General features: G+C 39.2%; 1 protein-coding gene across 4 annotated transcripts in view; it reads left to right on the forward strand.

Annotated features, from left to right (window-relative positions):
- The window catches only part of ADCY1 (adenylate cyclase 1), a 172332-nt gene that overhangs the window by 41975 nt on the left and 107386 nt on the right, over nt 1-22971 (forward strand). For 3 of the 4 annotated variants that reach the window (XR_010433200.1, XM_064666872.1, XM_064666853.1), the window contains exon 2: nt 8273-8422. The exons of the other annotated variant lie outside the window; for it this stretch is intronic. Coding sequence is in view for 2 of the 3 variants with exons in the window: in XM_064666872.1 (XP_064522942.1) it covers nt 8273-8422 (150 nt within the window). In the remaining variant the exon portion in view is untranslated. The remainder of the gene's footprint in view (nt 1-8272; nt 8423-22971) is intronic. 4 annotated transcript variants of the gene reach the window in all.

The following is a 22971-nucleotide window of genomic DNA, read 5'->3' on the forward strand; positions in this document are numbered from 1 at the left end:
AACACTTTGACAACTAAACTAAAGCTGCCAACTGAGAGAACCTGATTGAAAAGCTGGAAACACATACCAGCTGCCAGAATGTGCAGAAGCTCAACTCATAGCTGCCATTCTTCAGTAAGCCAGGTCTGTAAGAAGGACATTGTGGAGTACATTTTATGTGTATAACCAGACCATGCCACAGGATCATGAGGCACCAGTGAGTTCAGGGAGCATGGCTGGAAGTCTTGGAAGGAGGCTGTCCCACTCAGACTGGGCAGACTTCCTCCTGGCTTGTTAAACGAGCAATCTGAAAATGTGGCTCTCCTTGCTGAACTGAAGCTGTGGCCTCATTTTGCATCTATAGTCTAAGAGCAGTACTCTAGACAAGAAATACTTCCTGTCTGCAGCAGCCAGGCGCCAGACTGAGGCTGCTACATGCAGTTTCTCAGCCATGCACAGAACTCAAATGAAGAAAAATTGCACTTAAGATCTGAAGGTCCAGTCACCTAGCAACTATGGTACCACTAAAGGTTTCAGACTAGCTTGGATTGTGTATGCCATCATCTTCATGTATTTAGATACTGCAGCTTAAAAAAAAATGATGTTCAGGTCAATTCTTGTGGGGGAACAAGTACTGGAAAGGAACCATGTATTGCACATGGCAAATGCAAACAAATTTTGGAAAACAGATTACTGTACTATGCTGTAATTCCATGAGACAGTATTATACTAACTAATATAAAAAAAGCTGTAGAATTCTGATCGATATAGAACAGCTTCAGGGGCTGATCACCTGGACTTTGTGAAGTAAATAATGTGCATAAATAAATAAAAATATTGGCTGCAATTTCTATGGAAATTGTTTGCAATGGCTTTGGCAACATATTCCAAGTATTTTGTGATAGATAGCAGCTATTCATAATGCTTGGGAACAATTGCAATGTCCAAAAAACCCTAACCATAGCAAACTACCCCAGTTACAGAAGTGTACATTAGTACACTTCCAGTATACAGTCGAACAGAGGTTTTATTTGTTCTATGATGGCTCAAAATACACTGTGAAAGAATGCAAAAGATAATTTGGGCAAGAAATGTAAGTAACTGTACAGATTCCAGTCAGGACACTATTGATTTTTGCAGTAGCCAGGAGGAGCATGGCTAGGTCTCGGAGGTCATTCTGTATCCCCTCACATAATTTCTGAGGGCAGAAGAAGGGCGTGGCAGGTGGTCAGGGGTTTTGCTGGTTTCCCTGTCATGAGCAATTATGTGTGAAATGTTTGCCTCTCTTGTGCACTCTGTCATTGATGTTGCTGCTGTTACTGGTCATTTCTTATTTCATTGGTGTTTCTGGTAAATCGTTCTTATCGGAACCAATGATCTTTGCCTTTTGTGTCTCCAATTCTCCTGTCCAACTTGCCCCAGGAGGAGCAGAAGGAGGAGGAGGGAGTGTGAGAGCAGCATATGGTTTTGAGTGTTTCAATGGGAACACTAAATTGAGGAATACCATTCCTAAATCACAACACAACATTTGCCTGTCTCTTCTCAGCACTAAGAAATTTGTGGAATGTGACATATAAGTCATTAACAAGAATATTTTCACTTTTTCCTGGGTAGCTCTTTGTGTCAGCTTTCCACAGATCGAAGTGACTGAGACTTTATTATTGCATTTAAGGTCTGTATTGTGCTGTGAACCTGTTACTCACTCTGGAGTGCAGTACCAAAATATAACAGCAAGAGAAGGCTATAGCTGAGATGTCATATCTGTCATATCTTCTCTGAGAGGCATCCATAGCCTCTCACATAGCAAAAAACCATGGAGATCAGCCAGGTCTATCCAGACTTTAGCACGGATGACTGGGAAATTATTTTTGTTTCATGTGTGATATTTTTCAGACATTCTCTTCTGAATAGCCCCAGCACTTCTGTGGGCTCTGGACAGAGTTTCTTACCTTATGTAATAAGTAACCTCTAGTTATCTATGTTCAAGGTCTAGTTTGATATATGGGAAGATTGTTGATACTAACCTCAACTGGGCTTATGCATACAAATATGAGACCAAGAGAAGCAATTAATATTGCTCACATATTACCAATAACCAACTCACAGATGTGTATCAGTAGGTACAAATTAAGTATAAAAGCAGGCATGAGATGGAGATAAATAGTAGCATTTTCCTTTTTTTTTTTTTTTTAATTTATGAAGTGCAGTGTTATGCTTGGGAAATTTCACACAGTATTGTTGCAGTTTCACCATCCGCTTGTAACAGAATATTACTTTGTGTTTTGGTTCTTTTTTTTCCCCTCAAAGTACAGCTTTTATGAAGTCATTCATTATTTGGAAAGGTTTGAAGTGATTGAGAAGTTTTGCTTAAAGGTATTTCAGCTTGTATTTTCCATCCAGTCCTTTATTTCTTTTTTCTAAAATTTCATATATCACTGTTCCGTTATCAATTACGTGTAAGACTTTTGTATGATATTTTTCCTATTCCCTAAAAATCAGTTGTCTTTTATTTTCACTAAAAAAATCAGATAAGAACAAAAATTCTTGTGCATAAGTGCCTCTTTCTGTCTTTCTAACAAATAAACAACAAAATCAAACAAAAAATCTAGACGTCTTGGTAAATCAAAATAAAGATTTAATTTGTGGCTATTTTGAAAGGTATAAATGATAGAATTGTGAGTTCGTTTCAGAAATTCCCTAAGAAAGGTACAACAGAATCTCAAAAATAGGAGACTGAAATTAACGTCTAGATTCATGTCACACACTTGAGTACTGATGAGGAGAAAGCTGGCACTCTGCAACTTCAGCCAAACAAATATTTGGTATCTTATGTAATCACTGAGTGGATTTCTGTGATACATACATACAACACATTCTGCACATACACTTCAGAAAAACTGGCTGTGGTTTGTGGACCTAGCACCCTAGATATCATAAAAGTCTCTCTTTACCTGTATGGTTATAGACATCCCAGTGCTACTCGTCTTTTCCTCAACAGTAGCATGTGCACTCATTATCACTGAAATAAGTGCTCACTAATTCCCTCTTAGAGTATTCTGTAGATTCCTGAGGGGTGTGAATGGATGCACAAACCACGGTAAATAGCACAGCAGAACAGTATTTTCTTAGTATATACTACCAGCCAGTTGGGACAAAAACTTAATAAAAGAAGAATATTTAATCTAAATGGGAATACAATTATTTGGAGAGAAATTGTTTAGCTGCCTCCTTTGGTAGGAGGCTGTGCTTTCTGGGACACTGTCAGGACCTGAGGAGAAGTTCTCAGCTCCTGTGTTACACCACTTCAGCAATCAGAGGGAGCAGATGTAGTAATTAAGTATTCTCAAAAAAGTTTTGAAGTGAGTTGGCCAAGTGAATTACCAAACTTAAAAAACATGTCAGGATCAACAGGCAGTTGTGCATTCTCCTCTATACAGTCTTGCACTGTAAATAAAGCACTGCCCTAATGGTAACATTTTCCATAACAGGAGAAAGAAACTACTTTTGTTTAAACTCTTTTTCATTATATCAATGATTTTTATAAAGGGCACAGTCTTGCCTTGCTTTTCAAGGATTTTAATGGTGGAAGCACTGACTCATTTTTGTAAGCTGTTCACAACTTTTTCCTTAGAGACATCCCTCACAATAGACAGTCAGATTTTAACATGATATATTTCATTGCCACATCTCAAAGTATTTTGACAAAATGCCTAAATGTTACGTTGTCAGCATAGCAGGAACAACAATAGTGGTACAGAAATTACTTGCAGTAAAATTCAATTAAGAGAGAAAACTGGAAGTAGAATTCAGACCCAACATAACTCTCATCAGGTATCTGAAGGTTAAGACTTACAGGACTTGTACTGATCTTATTTTTTCTGCAAATTTCAACTTTCACCTGGAAATGCTGGCCATATTTCCTGCATATTCCATTCTACTTCATGAGTTGTCATGAGAACTCAGGCTTCTCAGATTAAACCAAATATTGATATTACCCACTAAATTGTAATTCTGGGAGTGGTAACTATTGAAATCCCTTCTCAGTCCTACTCACACCACAAGTCCACCTATTAGAATGCACAGTGAAATTCTGAGGGAGTCTCCTGAAGTTTCCATCACTAATAATTTATATTTCTCATTTAGTCTACTTCAGTTGAGCATTTCAATATCTATCTATACGAATACCACTTTGTAATTAAGTTTTCAACAGATCCAAGAGTCATTTACACCTCTGTGAAATAGCCACATTTTTCTGAGACAATTCTGTGAAACAAACAGAAAGCTACTCCCCAGTGAAAACCAGCTGCAGGTTTCAACTGCTTAAGCTGATAGCAGAATTAGTCTGCTGAGTAAGCAGAGTCCTCTCAAAAGGAAAACAATAAATAAAAATACCGTAGCAGAATTTTTTACCATTTGTTTGAGAAAAAGCATGAATGCACATACCAGGATTCTTGCTTAGAAAGAAAAAGAAGTGGAGAATAAATTCTATCTGGAACAGAGAAAAAAGTTTCAGAAGACTCTTCAAAGAGTCTCTCAACTAATCCCAAGGGAGGTTCAAGAAGTTGGAGGTGAATATGGGGAGTAAAAATGAAATCTTTAATTGAACTCCTCAAGCTCTGTGTATGCATGGGCATGTTACATGTGTCTTACTGCTAGAATTATTTCTCACTCCTTGATGGGTGTTGCTGTATTGCACAGTTCAAGTTCCCTTCCAAAACAGAGACTCAAAAAATTAATGGAGAAAAAAACAGGAGAGATAGACATTTGGTTGAAATAATTGCTGGAGCTCTCAGTCCCTCTTCACTGACTAGGCAACCCACAAGAATTTGCTCTCTGTGTTGGAAGTCTGCCTTTGGTAACACCCTCACACAAGGAACCATGCCAAAATTCATCCAGTGACAGGAGCATAACCTACAAAGGACTAGAGAAACTTAAAGCTCAGGATGTTCATACTGAAGCACAGTAGATAGGCAGAATGCACAATACAAGGTTCAGTGACAACAATAAATAAAAGAAAATAATTTTAGAAACAGTCTTTCATGATCCTGATACCTCTTTTTTTTTTTTGTTCTGGCTGACCTGTAATCTCATTATGGATTGAGATAGTAACATGGTTTGAAAATTTGCTGCATAAAATTGTCTTTCAATCACTTTGTGTTGCATTAAGGAAATTGTTCTTTTGATGGTTATGGTGGTGGTGAAACCTGAAGAGCACTCTTTTTGCTACTAAGCAGTAGTATAGTAAATAATGGAATAACACAAAATTAAATTCCTTGATATTTCAGCAGTTCTGAATGCCTCTGTACCTCTTTAAAGTCCCTTAGTTTTAACAGCAAGTCTCACAATCTTTCATGGAATTACAGCACATAATGTGTGAAAGTTATATATATATATGTATGTATATGTGTAGATATAGAGATACATATTTACATATTAAAATGGAAGGGACTGGAAAATGGCACACATCTGATAAACATAGGAAGAGTAGTATGTAGTTCGCAATTGGGGGAAAAATAGTAATTAAGTAGAAACAGACTGTGGAGGGAAGGAACTCTTACCTCAGGAGATAATCTGCCCTACTTTCTTTTCTCACATTTTGAAATCTATGAATCTTTTACTTTACTTTATCACTTTGCTGATTCCCTGCAGGCCAGAGCTGACAGCTAAGCCTCTGTTTTATCTTGAACTGTTCAAAGCGTGTTGGAAAATGACCTACCCTACTGAGTCTGAAAGTGGCAGAAGCCCACCTACTGGTTACCCCCAGTCCAGGTGATCACTGTTGCTTGAGTGAAATCGTAATGATAGTCCCAGAACAGCTGGCAGATTGTTACAATATATGGTCTTTTACTGCTTCCAGTTGAAAACCAGAAACGGAGTTAACGTTTTTTTATTGTCTCTAGAAGTAATTATTTCTGTCTTGAGCCACTCTGGTATCAGCACATAAGGATAGTTTCATCCTGTGTTATTCACAGCTGTTTTGTATTTGACAAGGTCAAGTCTGTTTATTCTGTGGGCTCTCTTCACTGCCTTTGAATATAACCTTACAAATCCTTTCTATTTTTATTCCATTGTGCTTCTAAGAATTAGACTTAAAATACTGTGTTGTCACTACACTTTGGCATGATAAAATGCAGGGATAAGGTGAGTGTGGCCACATTCATGTCTTTAAAAATAGGATTCTACTGGAATTTCTACAGTCATTTTATTGCAGTAGGCTTTATCTTGTGGCAAAAATTCTCTGTGACAAAGCAAAATAAAGCAGAATAGGAATTGCAGACTGTTTATGTTCATAAACAGTCTGCAATAATATGCTAGTGTATATTATTGCAGCTGAAATAATATGCTGGTGTATTGCATTTCATCTTCAAATTTTTACAATGTATATTATTATCAGAAGTGGCATGTAAGTAACTGGTATGTGAGATTGTTAGGTTAAAATTCATCTGATTCATGACACCTGAACCTGCATTTTTCCAGTCTCCAGAGGAAGCTGTAACACTATTCTTCACTGGTGTAAGTTCTCGTGAGATAATTGTTTCTTTTTGGATAACTGAGAAAAAAACCACTAATGCTAGGCACAGCTCCTTTTATTGTCACAAGTAATCTTTTGATTTTGTGCTGGTGAAAGTGTTTGCATGGAATTTGTTGTTATATCCTGTTAACTAATAACGAGCAGGTTTGAAGGTAAGAGAAAACTTGTGAATCCATGAAGATCTGGAGAACTCACCCAGAATGAGTCTTTCAATTCTCCATACTATTCTGAGATCACAAGAAGTGGAGATATATATTGACATTAGCTGCACTCAACAGAAAATTCCTTTTTATTTTTGTACAGTGAAACATTTTCCTAAGTCTCTCCAAAAACATCAGGGATACCTTTTTGGATCTTTTCTTACCATGGTGGCATACCGGCTTTACCATCAAGCCTTCAGCTCTAGCCCTGTTAGCAAGTATTCTCTATAGCATCAGTAGTTTTATTTTTCTTAAAATTTGATTGTGTTGTTGGCACAGCTTGACTCACTATACTGTGTACACAAGAGCAGTGGTCTCCAATTTACACTAGCAGATCATGCAACAGAGATGTACTAGCTTGAAATGTATACCTTGAATTAGGAAACAAATGTCAATTATATGGTCTTTTTGAGCCATTTTAGGTGCATAGAAATTTAACATCAATTGTGTTACTTGCTGTAATGTCTTTACTCTTATTATGCCCACTCTTGGTCAATTTATGTGCCTACTCACTTCTGAATTTTTGGAATTTTTAAGTCCCATGAACCCTTATGATGCTGTGATAGTCACTACAGTAAATGGGGAGGATGGGACTGAAAATATATTGGGTAAACAGGCCTTATTGCCTCCTTACTAAATAAACGTTGCATTGCAGAAGTTACAATTTGAAGACATGTTTCAGACATCAGAGATATGGTGAGAAACATGAACAGGATTGCCTTAGGGAGGTTGTACACAAACCACTGTTGAGTTATTTAGTTAGTTAAGTAACTTTATCACATATTGTAAAAAACATTAAAAAAACCCAGAAGGACAATTGAGTTCTTTGATGTGTCTCATAAAATCACTGTTCGTAGAAGTAGCTTCAAAGTAATTCATGGTCCCTGATTACAGCATTGTGGTGGGGCTTGGTCTGTGCCAAGGGCCATCATTTGAAAGGACTCAGTGCCTTCTTAGAGGTCTAATGCAGGATGGCATCAACAATATTTTGGATGATTTCTCAAAAAATACGGTATGGTTGCTAACAATACAGATAGGGGAAAATAAGCAGTTTTCCAAGTGCAAACTATGCAACATGAAAGCTTGGAGTACCTAGGCATACATTTTGATTCAGTCACAGGGTTGTCAGTGCCTTGCTTTTCAAGTATAAAAAAAGGGCCAATAATATCCTTACTTTATGAAGGCATAGGAAAATAATTTCAGTTTTCTGGGTATTTTGAACAAATACTGAGGATACTGTTCTCCTTAGGTGGACAGATCTGCCAATGGGCTGATGAAAGAAATTATGATGAATAAAAATGATAAGCTACAGATCATTGCAAGAGAAATTAACTTCAGCAGATGCAAAATTCTCTATTATCAGTATTGCTTGCCCAAATTTGTGGTAGCTGCTGTAATTGTTTCACTGCAGGAAGAGGTATCAGTGACACGGCTAGCAAGGCACAATTTTCCAACAGTTTTGTTTTGTTTCAGTTTGAATATATATTTTACTGAGTAGAAATGTAAAATAAAAAATATGTATTTTAAAATATTCGTTTATTTTTCTTTTTTTTCCTTACAGCTCGTGGCCAATGCAATCCTTTTTGTCAGTGTAAATTTGTATGGGGTCTTTGTGAGGATTTTGACAGAAAGGGCTCAGAGGAAGGCATTCCTTCAGGCCAGGAACTGCATTGAGGACAGGCTGAGGTTGGAGGATGAAAATGAAAAACAGGTCAGTTTCTAAACTTTATTTATTTTTCTCTGTTTCTCCTGACATGACTGTAGTTAGTTATGTGAACTGAAGCTTAGGACATTGCTGGCAAGTGTATGCTAGGGCGTGTGCGCATTTGCATTGTAAAGGAAGCATGCTGCCTTCCCCCGCCTGCTTCAGCCCTTCCTTGCGAGTGCATGCATACTCTTCACTCTTTATCTGCAGTGCTCAGAGAGGTGCAGGCTGACCCCACAGCTATTGTCAGCTCCAGTGCCAGAGAAGCTATATTTTAGGGCTGAGTCAAATCTAACATACTATTGTAATCTAAGATCGTGGTTATTTATCTACATAGATGTTTTTGGGTGGATGCTAGATGTGCTGTAAATACTTTTCTTCTGGCTCTGTGTGTGCATGACACCTATAAAAAAAGCCAACATTTTAAGCACAAGGAGCTGCATTGATAACTGAATAAGTGTAATTGATAACATACATATATTATATGCATTATATCCTTGTATAACTAATAACAAAATCAACTGTGATAGCAATCTTTTCTCAAAAATGACCTTAGTAATTTGAAGGTTTGTTTCACACAATGTTATCAATCAGGCTTTCAAACAGATTTCAAAACAATGAGAAGAAATGTTATATTGTGGAGCTTGCTGTTGTTCCTCACAGGTCTGAAGCTTAAACCTGCCATGATCTGTTGGTCTGTAAGATTTCGTCTAGATTTTTCTTTCGGTAGAGGTGATAATAAAGGGTCATGCTGGAATATTTAGATTGACCTCCATGGAAAAATGGTTACTTATGCCAATAAAGGACTTAAGTGATATTAAAACCTTGTAATACAAGATGTCAGGGTCCTCAAAACTTCTGTACCTCATACAGTTTTGCTTGCCTTCACTTGCAATTTCTCTAGCAAGTCTGTTCATTTGTGTGGAATAACACAGGTCCTTAAGTACTTTCTGTTATGAATTAAGTGCATGAGTTTTTATGACCTGAACATACTCTGTAATAAGTAGACGTCTCTTGGAACAACTGCATATCTTTTCTGGCTGTGTAAAGACGGTATCAGGATCAAAGCCTTTAGGTTTAATTCTGTCTTTTATAATTCAAAGCTGCAGATTCTTAAAGGCTGTCATGGTTTGAGATAGCCCCAAAATCCAATTCCCTAGCTCCATCCCCCCTCCCACATCTCAACCTAATGTGAGATGGGTTTTTCCAGACAAAACACACCAGACTCAAAGTGGGGGGAAAGGGAATATATTACAACGACTGTACAAATAAATACCATATCACATTATACACACGATCATAACTATCTCTACCATGACATATAGTATTTACAGTGGACCAGATCTCTTCTCCCCTCCAAATAAAAGTCCAGGAGGGAAAGAAGGACAGATCCCTTCCAGTCCTTAAGCAGCAGGATCTTCTGAGGCAGCAGGTTTCTGTCTGTCTTCTCCACATGCAGCAGCTGATAGCTGGCTTTCTGCCAGCATCCACGAGAGAGATATCCAAGCTTCTCTCTCGGCCCCATCGCCTCCAACCGAGGGGTCTTCCGTGGGCTTCGTAACCCCAGACAAGGTCGTATTACCACGTCATATCACAAAGACACAGGGGGGTCTTCGTGACGGTCTGGTATCCCAGGAGACTCAGCTCCTTCTTGCAGGGCCTCTGTGCCCTGTCTCTCAGGCTGCCACCGTGGCAGCAGTGCGAGGGGGAGGAGCCAAGGTCAACTCCCCCCGCATTCCATCTGGCCGTCCCGGTCCAGCTCCAGGACGTCTTTTGAGCTTCTTAGCTCCTCTCTCTCCGGTACTGCTGTACTCTAAAGCTCCTCTCAAATAGGAGTCCATCTACTCCTCCTTTCTCGGAGGTCTCAAAGGAGTTTGAGGGGCTGGTACAGTCTTACCCCAAACTCTGTAGCTCTCAGCTGCTGGCTCTCTTTCTCCTGGCTCTGTCTTCCAGGAGTCTTCTCTGCGGTGCTGCATGTTTCTGTTGCTTCTTGGTCTTATCTCTGGCTCTCTGCCACCGTTTATCTGGTCAGTGTCGGCTGCTGTTCTGTGCCCATGGAGAAAATATCTCCCAGCATAACTACAGGCACCTAGCCCAGCTTTATGCTGTTCCAGGTCCCTGCAGCCCCCAGCCACGGGCTGGGAGGGGGCCAGAGGCCCCAAGGGGCTCAGAGCCCCCTACCTCGTGGCTCTACAACATGGCCACCACTTCCCAACAACCAAAACTACAACTCATCTCTTCCGGTCTGGTTGTGATATGTTTACATTTTTGCAGGAGCGCCCATTGGACAGAATTTCAAAACTTCCAAGGGTTACCACCCCTTGGGGTCTACCACTTCTCTCAGCCTCTGGGGGAAAACAAGGTCCAAACCACGACAAAGGCATAAATGTGCCATAAGTGAATTTCCATGGGATTTAGACAAGCCTGCCATTTGTGCCTTTGAAAACCTCCTTCTGAGATCCAACTTGAAAACATAATTGATTTTTGTGTTTCTCTTGTTAACATGTTAGCAGTCTGTCTTATTTTATATATTATCCATGCATATAGAAACACAAGAAAGTGAAAATATTACACATAAATACCACTATTGTTGATAGTATACCTAAATAATCCTGCAAAGATTCTTCCAATGCAGTTTACAGGTCAGGGAAGAGAATACATTTTTCTGCTACACTTGTGAACTTAACTTTATGCAGCACAGTGTAAAACTTAATACAGTAGTGATATATGCTAATTAGCTGTCAAAAGTGCCACCAACATACTTTCTGTCTGCTCTCACACTACATTAGCATACCTCTAATCCAAAATGCTAAAACCTTTCACTGGTATTTCTGTGCAAGTATCTAACTGGAAAGGAAAGAACATTCTCCTGGCCTTTGAACATACACAGCTGTCTGAAGTTTAAGTGTTGACTGTGTGAGACAAATACCACAGGTGAAATTGTATATGAGTTTTCTTCCTCTGTGTCCTACTTACAATGAATTCTCCTCATGGGATGCATTTGTAGTAATAGTCCCATGTGGCAATTTTGATAAATGTATTTTCACGAGCAGGAGTGAATATGTTGTAGTATTTTTTGGACTCATGCAGGAATTTTCAAGTAGGTTTTGAAAGTGTTGCTGGGGAGAAAGAAAGTCTCTATTTTAAAATTCAGTGTAATGCTCACCCTGTTATCTGTTCTCTGTGGTCACAACGAATAATTGGCCATGGTTGTTGCATCATCCATTTGTTACGTTACCAAATGTTAGACTGCAATTTCACCTGAAGTGAAGGCAAAGAACCAAATAAGTTTTAGACAATGAGCAAATAATTATAATCATTCACTTGAGACAAGCTTCTTCTTTTGTTATCTATAACTCTCAGTTGCAAGACCATCCTCTGCAAAGCAAACAGTTAGGAATAAATATTGTGAGGTACGTTCTGTTCCTTGGAATTATGCTTGTTTTGTTCCTACTCAGTCAGAGTGCCCGAGCCATTCCCCTCACTCCCACTGCACTCTCTCTGTTTTCACTTTCTTAATTCCAGACCATCCTTTGCCCATACAGCAAGCAAGGCATTGTCACCTATCTCCCTGGAGGACTCCCAGTGTTAGATATCCCAACCAATCCTCCAGGCAGTACTTCACCCCTTCCCAAGTAAGAAAGAGAGAAGCAAGTAGGAATGGGGAATGGGGGATGTGTTCAGCATAGAGAGAGAAGGTGTCTTCTGCTGATTGAGGCTGCTAGCCATCTAACTTGGAGGGGAAACCAATAAGGAAGTTGTGGTTCACCATATATTAATTCCAATCATAGTGGCTCTTGAAGTGGAGCTGTATTCCAAGGAAGTGATACCATTGTACTTCTGAGGCCATCTTAACTTGAAAAGCAACAGGATCACTGTCTTTAAAGACCTGCAGACTCCCATTTTCCCAGTGTCTTTTTCAGCATGTGTATAGTTTTGTTCTCCTCACAGTTTTGTGGTGGTGAATTTCAATTATGTACTAATTAATACTCTAATTATGCACTGTGTGAAACAGAACTTCCTTTTATTTGTTCTAGACTCGTTATCTGATGACTTGATTTGTTTTGTGATATATTACTAGTAATCATCCTACAGTAACCTCTTTCATGCCACTCACAACAGAGACTTCTCTTATAACCCTTCTCATCTCTCTTTCCAAGCTGAAGAACTGTAGCCTATTTGGTCTCTTGATTTTTGGAAGCTATTTCCTACCCCAATCTCACCAATCTTGTAACGAATCTGACTCACATTCCCCCCACTCTTGCACTGACAATATTTCTATGCGCATTCATGCATTGAATTTGGGGATAAAGCATATAATTTCTTGGTGAAGTACACTTATTGCAGCATAGACTGATGTAAAAAATGCCTGTTGCTTTCATGAGGAAGGCCGGAAAAATGTTTGACTTCATGCAGACCTTCAAAGCCCACAAAAACCAACTTAGATATCTTTACTGGTTATTTAATTGTGTAAGTACATGAAAATATGTTTGCAAAATAAAGACCACCTTTCAAGTCACTTGTTTAGCTCTTTGTTTCTCTCCTAAATGTTACTTTTTTTCTTGCTCACAATTAGAAATGATGGTGGAAAATCCACCGGAGAATAGTAAAGTCTCCAGAATGGGGGATTGGCTATCTTAAAAACTAATTGTGAAATCACATCTAGTTTTTCAAACCATTGGGACTGGAGAAATTTATTTATTGGTGGCATCAGTCTTTCATTAAATAGTTGTGTCATCCACTATGATGCATGAAATTTAAGTTTATTACAGGATTTGTTGTAAGAAACTGAAAGAAGCACTAAAAATGAGGGGAGTTAGGAGCACTGGGCTGAGACAGCCACTCTGTGTCTAGCTTCAGAGACAGAAGCCTGCCACTTCCAACTGATCTAGCCAGCTTTGCTGAGAGGGTGGATTGTTCAACACCATTCTGCTGCAGTAATGGTGGTTCTGGGAGACAGACTAGCACCTTGGTGTTGGTCTGCAGAGCTTCCAGATCATGTGCAGCTAGTTAAATTTTTCTTATGCAATGCTGAATTGTGTGTCCAAATGCCTGCATGCATATGTGTATGCATTCCAAGTATCTTCTGCAATTTAGGGCAATGTCCTTAAGGTTGCATGTAGTAACTGGGTCACCACTGAGTCAGAGATTTGATTAATAACTATTCACAGAAATGGGAAAAGATGTCAACAAAAGATACCATGATTCTCAGTGCAGAATACTTTGAACTGCTGCTTAGTATGTCTTGAGTTCAAATTCCCTGCTGGGTTCAGATTCCCTTCAAAACAATTTAATCTAGACATTACACATTTTGTATATGTGTACTTCCCCCTGTACCTCTGAGTAAAAGGACACCTGCAGAAAACCTCCAGTGGTTTTGTCTGTTATGTTTAATTTCAAGTACTCATGAAGAAAGAGAAAAAATTATGTTATGTTTGAATAAAGCAAACCATGTTGGACTTTTGTTTTGGTAATGGATAACAGTTTGCTGGGGTTTTTATCCTTTCAATTCAGCAACCAACTGAGGAATTTGTTATTTGCACAGCCTTATGAAGAAGTAATTTCTAGAGTGCCTGACAACATGCTTATCAATACATAATCAGGTTCTCCTCATGTTTCCCATACTTTTTTTCCTCAGGATCTTGTGTCTTTTTTTTCATTACAGTGCAGAAGAAAATATGAAATTTATCATTAAAACACAGGCCTTGTTTCCATAACCATTCATACTGGCTCAGTGCATCAGCAAATCACCCTGCAGCAAAAATTTCATCAAAAATTTCTGAATCATGTGTGGATGCAAAAGCATGTTCTTGTCAAATTGTCTAGTGTGCAACAGGAAAGTGATCCTGATTTTGCACAAATTACAGCGTGAAAAATGATACCTGATCCTCTACAAAAGTTAGCCAGTATAATTTTTGAAAACATAGGTACACTAATTTTAGCTGACAGGTACCTCGTTAGTGCTGTGTTCTATGTTACAAGGAAGCTTAAAGATGGCTTTATTGTGTCATCAAACCACAATCTTACACAGGAAAGTCCATCTTCAAAAATCTATTTGTTCTTTACTAGGATCAGGGAAAAGAGAAAATAAGGAGTGTTGCAATTTCACGCTGTCTGTTTGAGCTACTGGACTTTAGGCCAACTTATGCAGGCTGGCCAGCAGTGCCTCCTAGCCAAATAGTAGCAGCAGCAGAGATGGAAACTTGTCCTTTTGTCTGCTTTGTTTGCAACATTTGGCTGCTTAGTTCCTTACATGGAACAGAGATGAATTGTTGACTACCTTCATCCTGCTATGTGGCACCCCTCATCCATCTTCCACCTTGCTCAGGTAAAAGGAGTCATGAAGGTGCATTTCTCCCTCCCACACAACAGTAATTGCCCAGAAGATTTCTACTGACCTGCACCTGTTAGTCTCCAGTCTTGCAATAGTCATGCATGTGTCTTGCAATAGTCATGCATGTGTCTAGCCACAGTCATGCATGTGTCTAGCCTTCATAGAGCAAATAAGTCTGAGGGCTACTCAGGTGAAATGAAAACCTCCAGGTGGAAGGCTTCAGCTTCAGCATGAAGCCTTTAGGAATTGCTTGTAACTCCTTGAAAAGCAGGGTGTAGCAAACAAATAAATGTGTTTTAATTTTACAGCTCTATTGCACTTCTTTTGATGCAGGATAAACATATCATCTGAATGTGGCTGGGGCAAGAATCTGCATTGTTTGGCATACCATCAGGATTTCTCTTACTTAACTTTGGCCAAGTAAAAGTGAGGCTTGTAATCTAACCTTTTAACCTACAGGCAATAATCTTCAGTAGTAATAGACACATCCAAGGGCAGTTCAGTCCTTCTATCCTGAACTCCTAGCTAAACACAGGATGAGACTTTTCCCTGGGAGTGGCTACAGGACAACACCTAAGCTTAGGGTTACACAACTGTATGATAAGAGAGAGTGGTACCTTGCTACTAGACTTGAAATGTCAAAGTGTAGAAACGTACAATAAAGTGAGTAGCATAAAATAAAAAACATACAGTTGTAAACCATACAAAGTTCATATTTTTAACTGCATTGTCATATTAGTCTAGCCACATGCCTTTATTTTGCAAAATGTACCATAAGTCTATAAAAGCCTTTAAAAATCCACATTTATAACAACACACCAGATCACTACAGTAACAACTTGGTTTAACTTTATTTAATCCCCTGAAAGCTTCCTCATGTTAGTAAATGTTGTGGTTTAACGCTGGATAGCAACTAAGCACTCACTCCCCCCATTGGTGGGATGGGGGAGCGAATAGGAAAAATAAAGGTAAGAAAACTTATGGCTTGAGACAAAGACACTTTAATAGGTAAAGCAAAAGCTCTGCACGCCAGCAAAACAAAACAAGGAATTAATTTACTTCTTCCCGTCGGCAGGCAGGTGCTGAGCTATCCCAAGGAAACCACGGCTCCATTACACATGACGGTCACTTGGGAAGACAAATACCGTCACTCTGAATGTTCCCTCCCTCTTCCTCCTTTTGCCCCCAGCCTATATGTTGAGCATGACACTATATGTTATGGAAAATCCCTGTGGTTAGTTGGGGTCTGCTGTCCCAGGTGTGTCCTCTCCCAGTTTCTTGCCTCCTTGCTGGCAGGGTGGTGTGAGAGGCAGAAAAGCCTTTGGCTCCATGTAAGCACTGCTCAGCAGTAACTAAAACATCTTTGTGTTATCAATGCTGTTTCCAGCACAAATCCAAAACAGAGCCCCATACGAGCTACTCTGAAGAAAATTAACTCTATGCCAGTAAAAAACAGCACATTAAATATGTCAGTTAATTTGGTTATGAGCCATTTCATTTAATGAAATGTCTTTTATGAGATGTCTTGGACTGCTGTTTGTTGCAGTTTGCTTTTTTCTCATAGATGTATGCATATCATATAGTCATGTCACCCATGTTAAGCTCTTATATGTAATGTATGCTGACTTACATTGAATAGAGCAGAAAAACTTCTGTGCAGGAGTGTTGATCTGCTGGAGAGTAGGAAGGCTCTGCAGAGGGATCTGGACAGGCTGAATTGATGTACTAAGGCCAGTGGTATGAGATTCAACAAGGCCAAGTGCCAGGACCTGACTTTGGGTCACAACAACCCCATGCAGTGCTAGGCTTGGGGCAGAATGGCTGGAAAGCGGCCAAGTCGAAAAGGACGCGGGGGTGCTGGTCAACAGCTGCTGAACATGAGCCAGCAGTGTGTCCAGGTGGCCAAGAAGGCCAAGGGCATCCTGGCTTGTATTGGAAATAGTGTGGCCAGCAGGAGCAGGGCAGTGATCGACTGTACTCAGCTCTGGTGAGGCCACACCTCAAGTACTGTGTCCAGTTCTGGGCCTCTCACTTCAAGACAGATGTTGAGATGCTGGAGCAGGTCCAGAGAAGAACAATGGAGCTGGTGAAGGGTTTAGAGAGTAAGATATATGAGGACCAGCTGAGGGAGCTGGAGTTGTTTAGCCTGGGGAAAAGGCGGCTCAGGGAAGACCTTATCACTCTCTACAACTACCTGAAAGGAGATTGTATCCAGATGGGAGTTGGTCTCTTCTCCCAGGCAACAGGACAAGAGGACACAGTCTTAAGCTGCACCAAGGGAGGTTCAGGCTGGACATCAGGATAATTTCTCTATGGAAAGAGTTATCAAGCATTGGAATGGGCTGCCCAAGGAGGTGGTGGAGTCAGCATCCCTGGAGGTGTTCAAGAAACAACTGGATGTGGCAACTGGTGCCATGGTCTGGTTGACAAGGTGGTGTTGACAAAGGTTGGACTCGATGATCTCAGAGGTCTTTTCCAACCTAAAGGATTCGGTGATTCTGTGACAAATAGATAATTTTAAAAATAGTGGTCGTATAATTCTAAAACCTGTTAATACTTCCACTGTTAAGAGCTTTGGAATAAATAATAGAAAATTTAAAATATGTTCTCTTTCAAGCAACTGTCAATTAAATATGCTAGTGTTTGACCCTGGGAAATTTTCAGCTTATTTTTCCTACTTACATTGTGTATTTTCCATTGGAGAGAATGGAGGGGGAGGGATGAACGGGAGCGCACAAACCTTTAATTATTAGATTATTAAAAATGCACAACCATGCAGTTTTCAGCAGATAACATCATGGATAACAGTTGATAGGGCAAATTGTCATAGGTAAGCACACTGGCTATAGTGCACTAAATCCTTAAGTTATACAGTAAGACAAATAATTCGAAAGTAGTTTCTTATGGCTAATTTCTAAATTTAAAACAATATCCATGAGAGCAGTGTTGTGTGTACACTAATGCAATGTTTTTATGCATTTTAGTACCATGACACAGTATGAAGTAAAGCAACCCCAGGAGTGAACTGTGATGTTCTTCGCTCAGCAGCAGAAATTCATAGAGAGCTTTAAAATGACATTAGAAAAGTTCTCTTGTATGTATTTTTATTGTTGTTCACAGAATTGTTTTCACTTCTAGAAGAGTGTCAACTACAAAAAAAGCTAGCTAATGCTTTACCACAAACGTGACACAACTTTTTGTGTGTCAGTTTTCAAGTGCAGGGTGGTTCCACCACAGACCGGCTCTTTGCCACATAGGTGGTTCACATCACAGCAGCTGGCCTTGCCACATGTGCAGTTTGATAAATGATATGTTATTGCTTAAGCACAGATTATCTCCATGCACAGGATACTGAGCTGGGCACTTTACTTTCATTCCAGTGTGTGAAAGTGTACGCTGTTTGCATACTCGTACTCTTGTGGATTTTCTGCCTGTTTCTTTTGGTCAGCCTTCTGTGAAGGAAAAGAGCTAGACTGCATACCATTAACTGGCAAGACAAATACATTCTAAGGTAGTTTTTTGTTGGGTTTGCCATTCTAAAGTGAACTTCCGTCTGTCACGTAATTTAAATTCTTTCCAAGGTTTTTGTTCCCCTTTACCTCTTCAATATAAACTTATTTCATTTGAAGTTTAGCTTTCCTTCAGGCATATTTGATTAGGAATTTCCCAGTTTGACAAGGAAATAATGTACTAAATCGAGTCTCACTTGCTGTTTTAAGTGGGTGAATACACTCATTGCTTCCTTAGCATATTAGTGGTTTTTCCAGTTTGGAAGGCAATGAGATTTTCTGCTAATGGGTTAGGCTCACTTTCCTGCACTGTGATGATAAAATGAGGACAAGTAGTAAAAGCTTTTAGGTTTTTCTAATCTAAATTAGAAAAATTCTAGATTTTCCAAAGCAAAGCATTATTTATACCTTAGTCTTTGGAGATTCTGGCATCTATTCCATTTTACTGTTTTGTGTTCTGATTTGCTTTCATATTGCTGTATTAAAGGCATATGTGGTCTTTGAAAAAGGAAATGCTAACTACTTGCCACTTAATATGTCTTAATTACATTAATTATTGCTTTTGACTTCAAGTTCCTGTTCTTTTTTTAAAATTCTAGTCTGCTTACACCCACTAGTGAGCTCACTTTCTATCACTAGCAATCGAAAATGTTATCTTTTGTTCCACCACTGGCAAAGATCTGTAATAAGAAAGAGCATGTACTGATATTGAGTGACTACTGCAACTCTAAATATATGCTGCATCAGTGGTATGATGCATGGTATATATGCAGTAGTGGTGTGAAGTACCAGGGCTAGCCCAGCACTGTGTCCTTAATGTTCCATTGATTCTTCCCCTGTTCTGGAGCCTCAACTGCAAATTGTGTCTGCTCTAGGAGCAAGGAAAGAAGACTGGAAATTTCAGTGGCCTTTCCCTCCCTGCTCCCCTCTGCTGGCTCCATTTCTCAGCAAGCTGCCAGAGGAGATCATGGGGATTTGCCACGTATCTGTGTAGAGTTGGTGGAGATATCTAGGTTTTGGAGGAGCATGGTGAAGGAGAATGTTCATGGATCAGAAGAAAATCAGGGAGTGCCACAGTTCCAGTACCAGCTTGAACTGAAACATGTAGCATATTCTTCAAGAAAAAAAAGCACTAGCTGGGGACTGGAGAATTAGCAAGGGCAGAAAACGTGTCTATCTTGCTGAAGGTTGAGCTCTGTGGCTTTCACTTCATGAGGAATATATACTTGTCTAATTGAGGTATTCAGTGTTACATCAGTGGAACAAACCAGATATGGCTATGGACCGGAAAGAGGTGCACTTGTAACTGTAGAGGAAACATAGTATACCGGGGCAAGCCAGTGAAGATAATGTCTACTCTTCCAGGGTATATCATTGTTAAAGCTGATGCTGCTTCTGATTCAATCTTCCTAGCATCTTCAGAAGAAGAGATGCAATAGCAGGATTGTTGTTCCAGTCCTGTTCATGATAGAACACAGGACTCTGTGTAGCACTTCAGCCTCTAGCAAACCTGAGCTCACAGATGTAACATCTACAGGCCTCCCTAGGCCTCCTGTGTTCCCTCTGATCATGACACTGGAAGATGGTTAGTGCTTTCTGATAATTTTTAAGACCCTTCTTTATTTGAATCAGAAAAGCCTTTTAGTGAATAAATATCTATGCATATAGTCAGTGCTACCATGAGAGGATTTTTTCACTCAAAGACGACACCTAGCCTTCCTGACTCTGCAAGACAAGGAGCAAAATATTTTCTTTCTACAAAGAAAGATTTAGAACAGTATGTTCAGTGACTGTTCTGTGCCAAAATTTCATCTTCACTGATACACCCTAAAGAACTTGTTTATTAAAATCCTACTGGAGTGTGATAGGTAGAAACAAAGACATTAATCTAACACTGCTGGACTTGACAAATACCTGTCCCTGGCAATGTACTGCAGAAATACTGTTCCTTCTTCCCTCCCAAGTGTAAGGAAGGTTTCAAGTTATCTGCTCTAGAGAGTGGTCTGATTATATCTGTATGGCTACTTGCCCACACTATAGTGAGGGTAATAAAGATGTCTTAACTGTAAAGGCACTGATTGGTTGTGAGAATTAAGCTTATCACTCAAGTTCATGTTCAGTAGGAAGATTTCCATTAACTGAGATGAGTATAATCTTTTTTCTGTCAAGTTTCTGTGATGGTTATGTGGATACATTGGATATTTCCAGTGAGGTTTCAGAAGAAGTAGATACTAAAGATATAAGGTGAAAGTCAAAAGATTAATGGTAGTTTGGATGCTACAGTATATATCTGGTGTCGACTTTGTTAGCTTGCCTTTCTGGTGATTAATCTTCACTAGATGTATTTCTAGAGCATTCTGATTTAATATATATGAGGATAGCTAGGAAGACAGGCTATGCTTTTTATATTTCTAGCTTCCTTGTTTATTCTCATAGCCTTTCTCAGCTCTTGTTCCTGTTTGAACAAGATTTGTGGAACTGATCTCAAGTTACCCTACTATCAATCTTCCAGTTCTTTTTAGGGTAGTGTCACATAAATACTTCATAGACATTCTGCAATCTGAGGGTATCTGGTGCTTTTTTACATGCAGAGGTTTCCAACTCATTTAGCTCATGTGCTTTTGTGGATGGTACATAAAAGGTACAATGTACTACTGAGTTTTTCCTCATTGTTATCATTCTCCTTCTTGAATGATGTCTTGTGAACTTTGTGCATTCAAGCAAGGTCTCTTTATGCCCACTCTCCATCTCAGTGCTTCTGCTTTTCATGCTGTTCATTGCCCTCTGTTTTAGCCAAGACTTCACGCTCCTCTAATTCTTTCACAAGGCCTTACCACCTCCATTGTAGCTAATAATGTTCTATGTGGAAACTATCAATGCCTCATTAAACACTATTCTGTTGATGCATCCTGCCTTTCTTTCATTTAAACAAAAATAATCACTTAACCATGGAAATATGTTAAATTGGTCTGGTATAGGTTTATTCATTCTGAAACCTTCTTGCAGTTCATACATAGTATATTGACTACTTCCCATAGCTGTGTGTTGTTAGCCATCCTCTTACTAATCAAAATCTGTGCATTAGATGGCATCTATATGGGTGGTCTTTTATGATTATTATTATGGTAATGATTTGCTGATTAATAAAATTTTTCAAGAAATCTCAGGAACATTCTGAAACATTGCCACCTTGTGGCTTCAGAAAGATCACCATCTTTAGCAGTGCTTTTTCATGTACTCATTTGGAAGAGAGGGCAGAGCATAGTTGAATTTACAATAGTTCACTAATTCTGTCTTTGTTTCTCAGCTTACAGAAAGTCTAAATGAATCCTAGTATTTTTACATAAAATTGTTCTTCCATGCATTGCACTAGGCTTCCTTTCTCTCTCATTTTTCTGTTTTTCCTTACAGGGAATTAAAATGGATGTGCAGTGTAACATACGGATGACAAAAATTGTAAACCTACTAAGAAGAAGCTTTTAAAATTACTCAAAATTGAGCTTATTATGGTATAATTAGGTAGCAGGTGGTAATATTTAGGATGTACTTTGGAGTTTCTGCTGACTAAGTAGAAGCTGAATCTCAAAATTATATAGATGAGTTGACTTTGAAACAGTAATATTAATGTTTTATATGCATGTCTGATGCTTGTCTTCTCTGGGGAAAGAAAAGGTTTTTAATTATGATGGCACTTTCCATTTAAGTATAGTAATAACAAAAGAAGATCTGTGATAGATTGCAAAAACTCTTGGGTTAGATTTCATGTTTCATATTGTAAAAAATCTTGTGTAAATGATCAAAATGCTCCTCCTTTTCCTATTTGTCATCATTGTTGGACTGTTACTATAATAAACAAAAATATTCATGTTTTATCAGCCAAGAAACAAAAATGTCAAACCTGGTTTTGTTATTTTTTTTTCTCCATTTTTAAAGTCTCTATGAAAATGCAGAAAACAGGATTCCATGGGTATGGAGTCTTTCCTGAATTATGTGGCTCAGTGGTAGGCACTGTGAGAAAGGACTAGGATCTGGAGAGTCATCCAGAGTTACTGCTTTCCCCAGCATGAGATTGGGAACCTCCAAGTCCCATTTAGAGCAAGTTCAACGAGACACAGCTCTCTACCATCCAGGTTAGGGCCCAGGCTCCCTGATGGGTGAGGGCAGCAGTGCTAACACACCTGTCTGGAAGGAGGAGTTCAGGAGGAACATAATGAAGCTGACTGAAAGAGACAGAGTTGTATCCATTACAGACCTGTTCTCATGGGATTGAAGAACATGCAAAGCAGTACATTTCTCTATGTGGCCCTTCAGCAGGTCCAGACTGTAACTTCATTCTCAAAATGAATTCCACTAGATGTGCTGTCTCAGTTTAATGAGACTGAAGTGTTTTGCTAAGGAGGATGAGTCATGAGCAAGACCAAACTCTTCCCTCTAAGCTATTGTAAATCAGAAATTAAGAGGCTCCAACTGAGGAAGTATGGAGAAAGAAAAAAAAATAACAGCCCTTTATTAAAGGATATATGTGTATTGGCAGAACAACAAAAGAACCCAAAAACAACTAAACAATGATCCTGTACCCAAAAAATCCCACTCAAAAAGGAAACAGTTCCGTACTTTCTGCTTTTCTGGCACAATTCCAACCATGGCCAGCAGGGGGCGCAGTTGGATCACTGGAGGAGCAGAGCCTGCAGTTGCTCGGTGCTGGCCGGCAG

Source organism: Pseudopipra pipra, chromosome 1 (genome assembly GCF_036250125.1).
Source record: "Pseudopipra pipra isolate bDixPip1 chromosome 1, bDixPip1.hap1, whole genome shotgun sequence".
Classification (NCBI taxonomy): domain Eukaryota; kingdom Metazoa; phylum Chordata; class Aves; order Passeriformes; family Pipridae; genus Pseudopipra; species Pseudopipra pipra.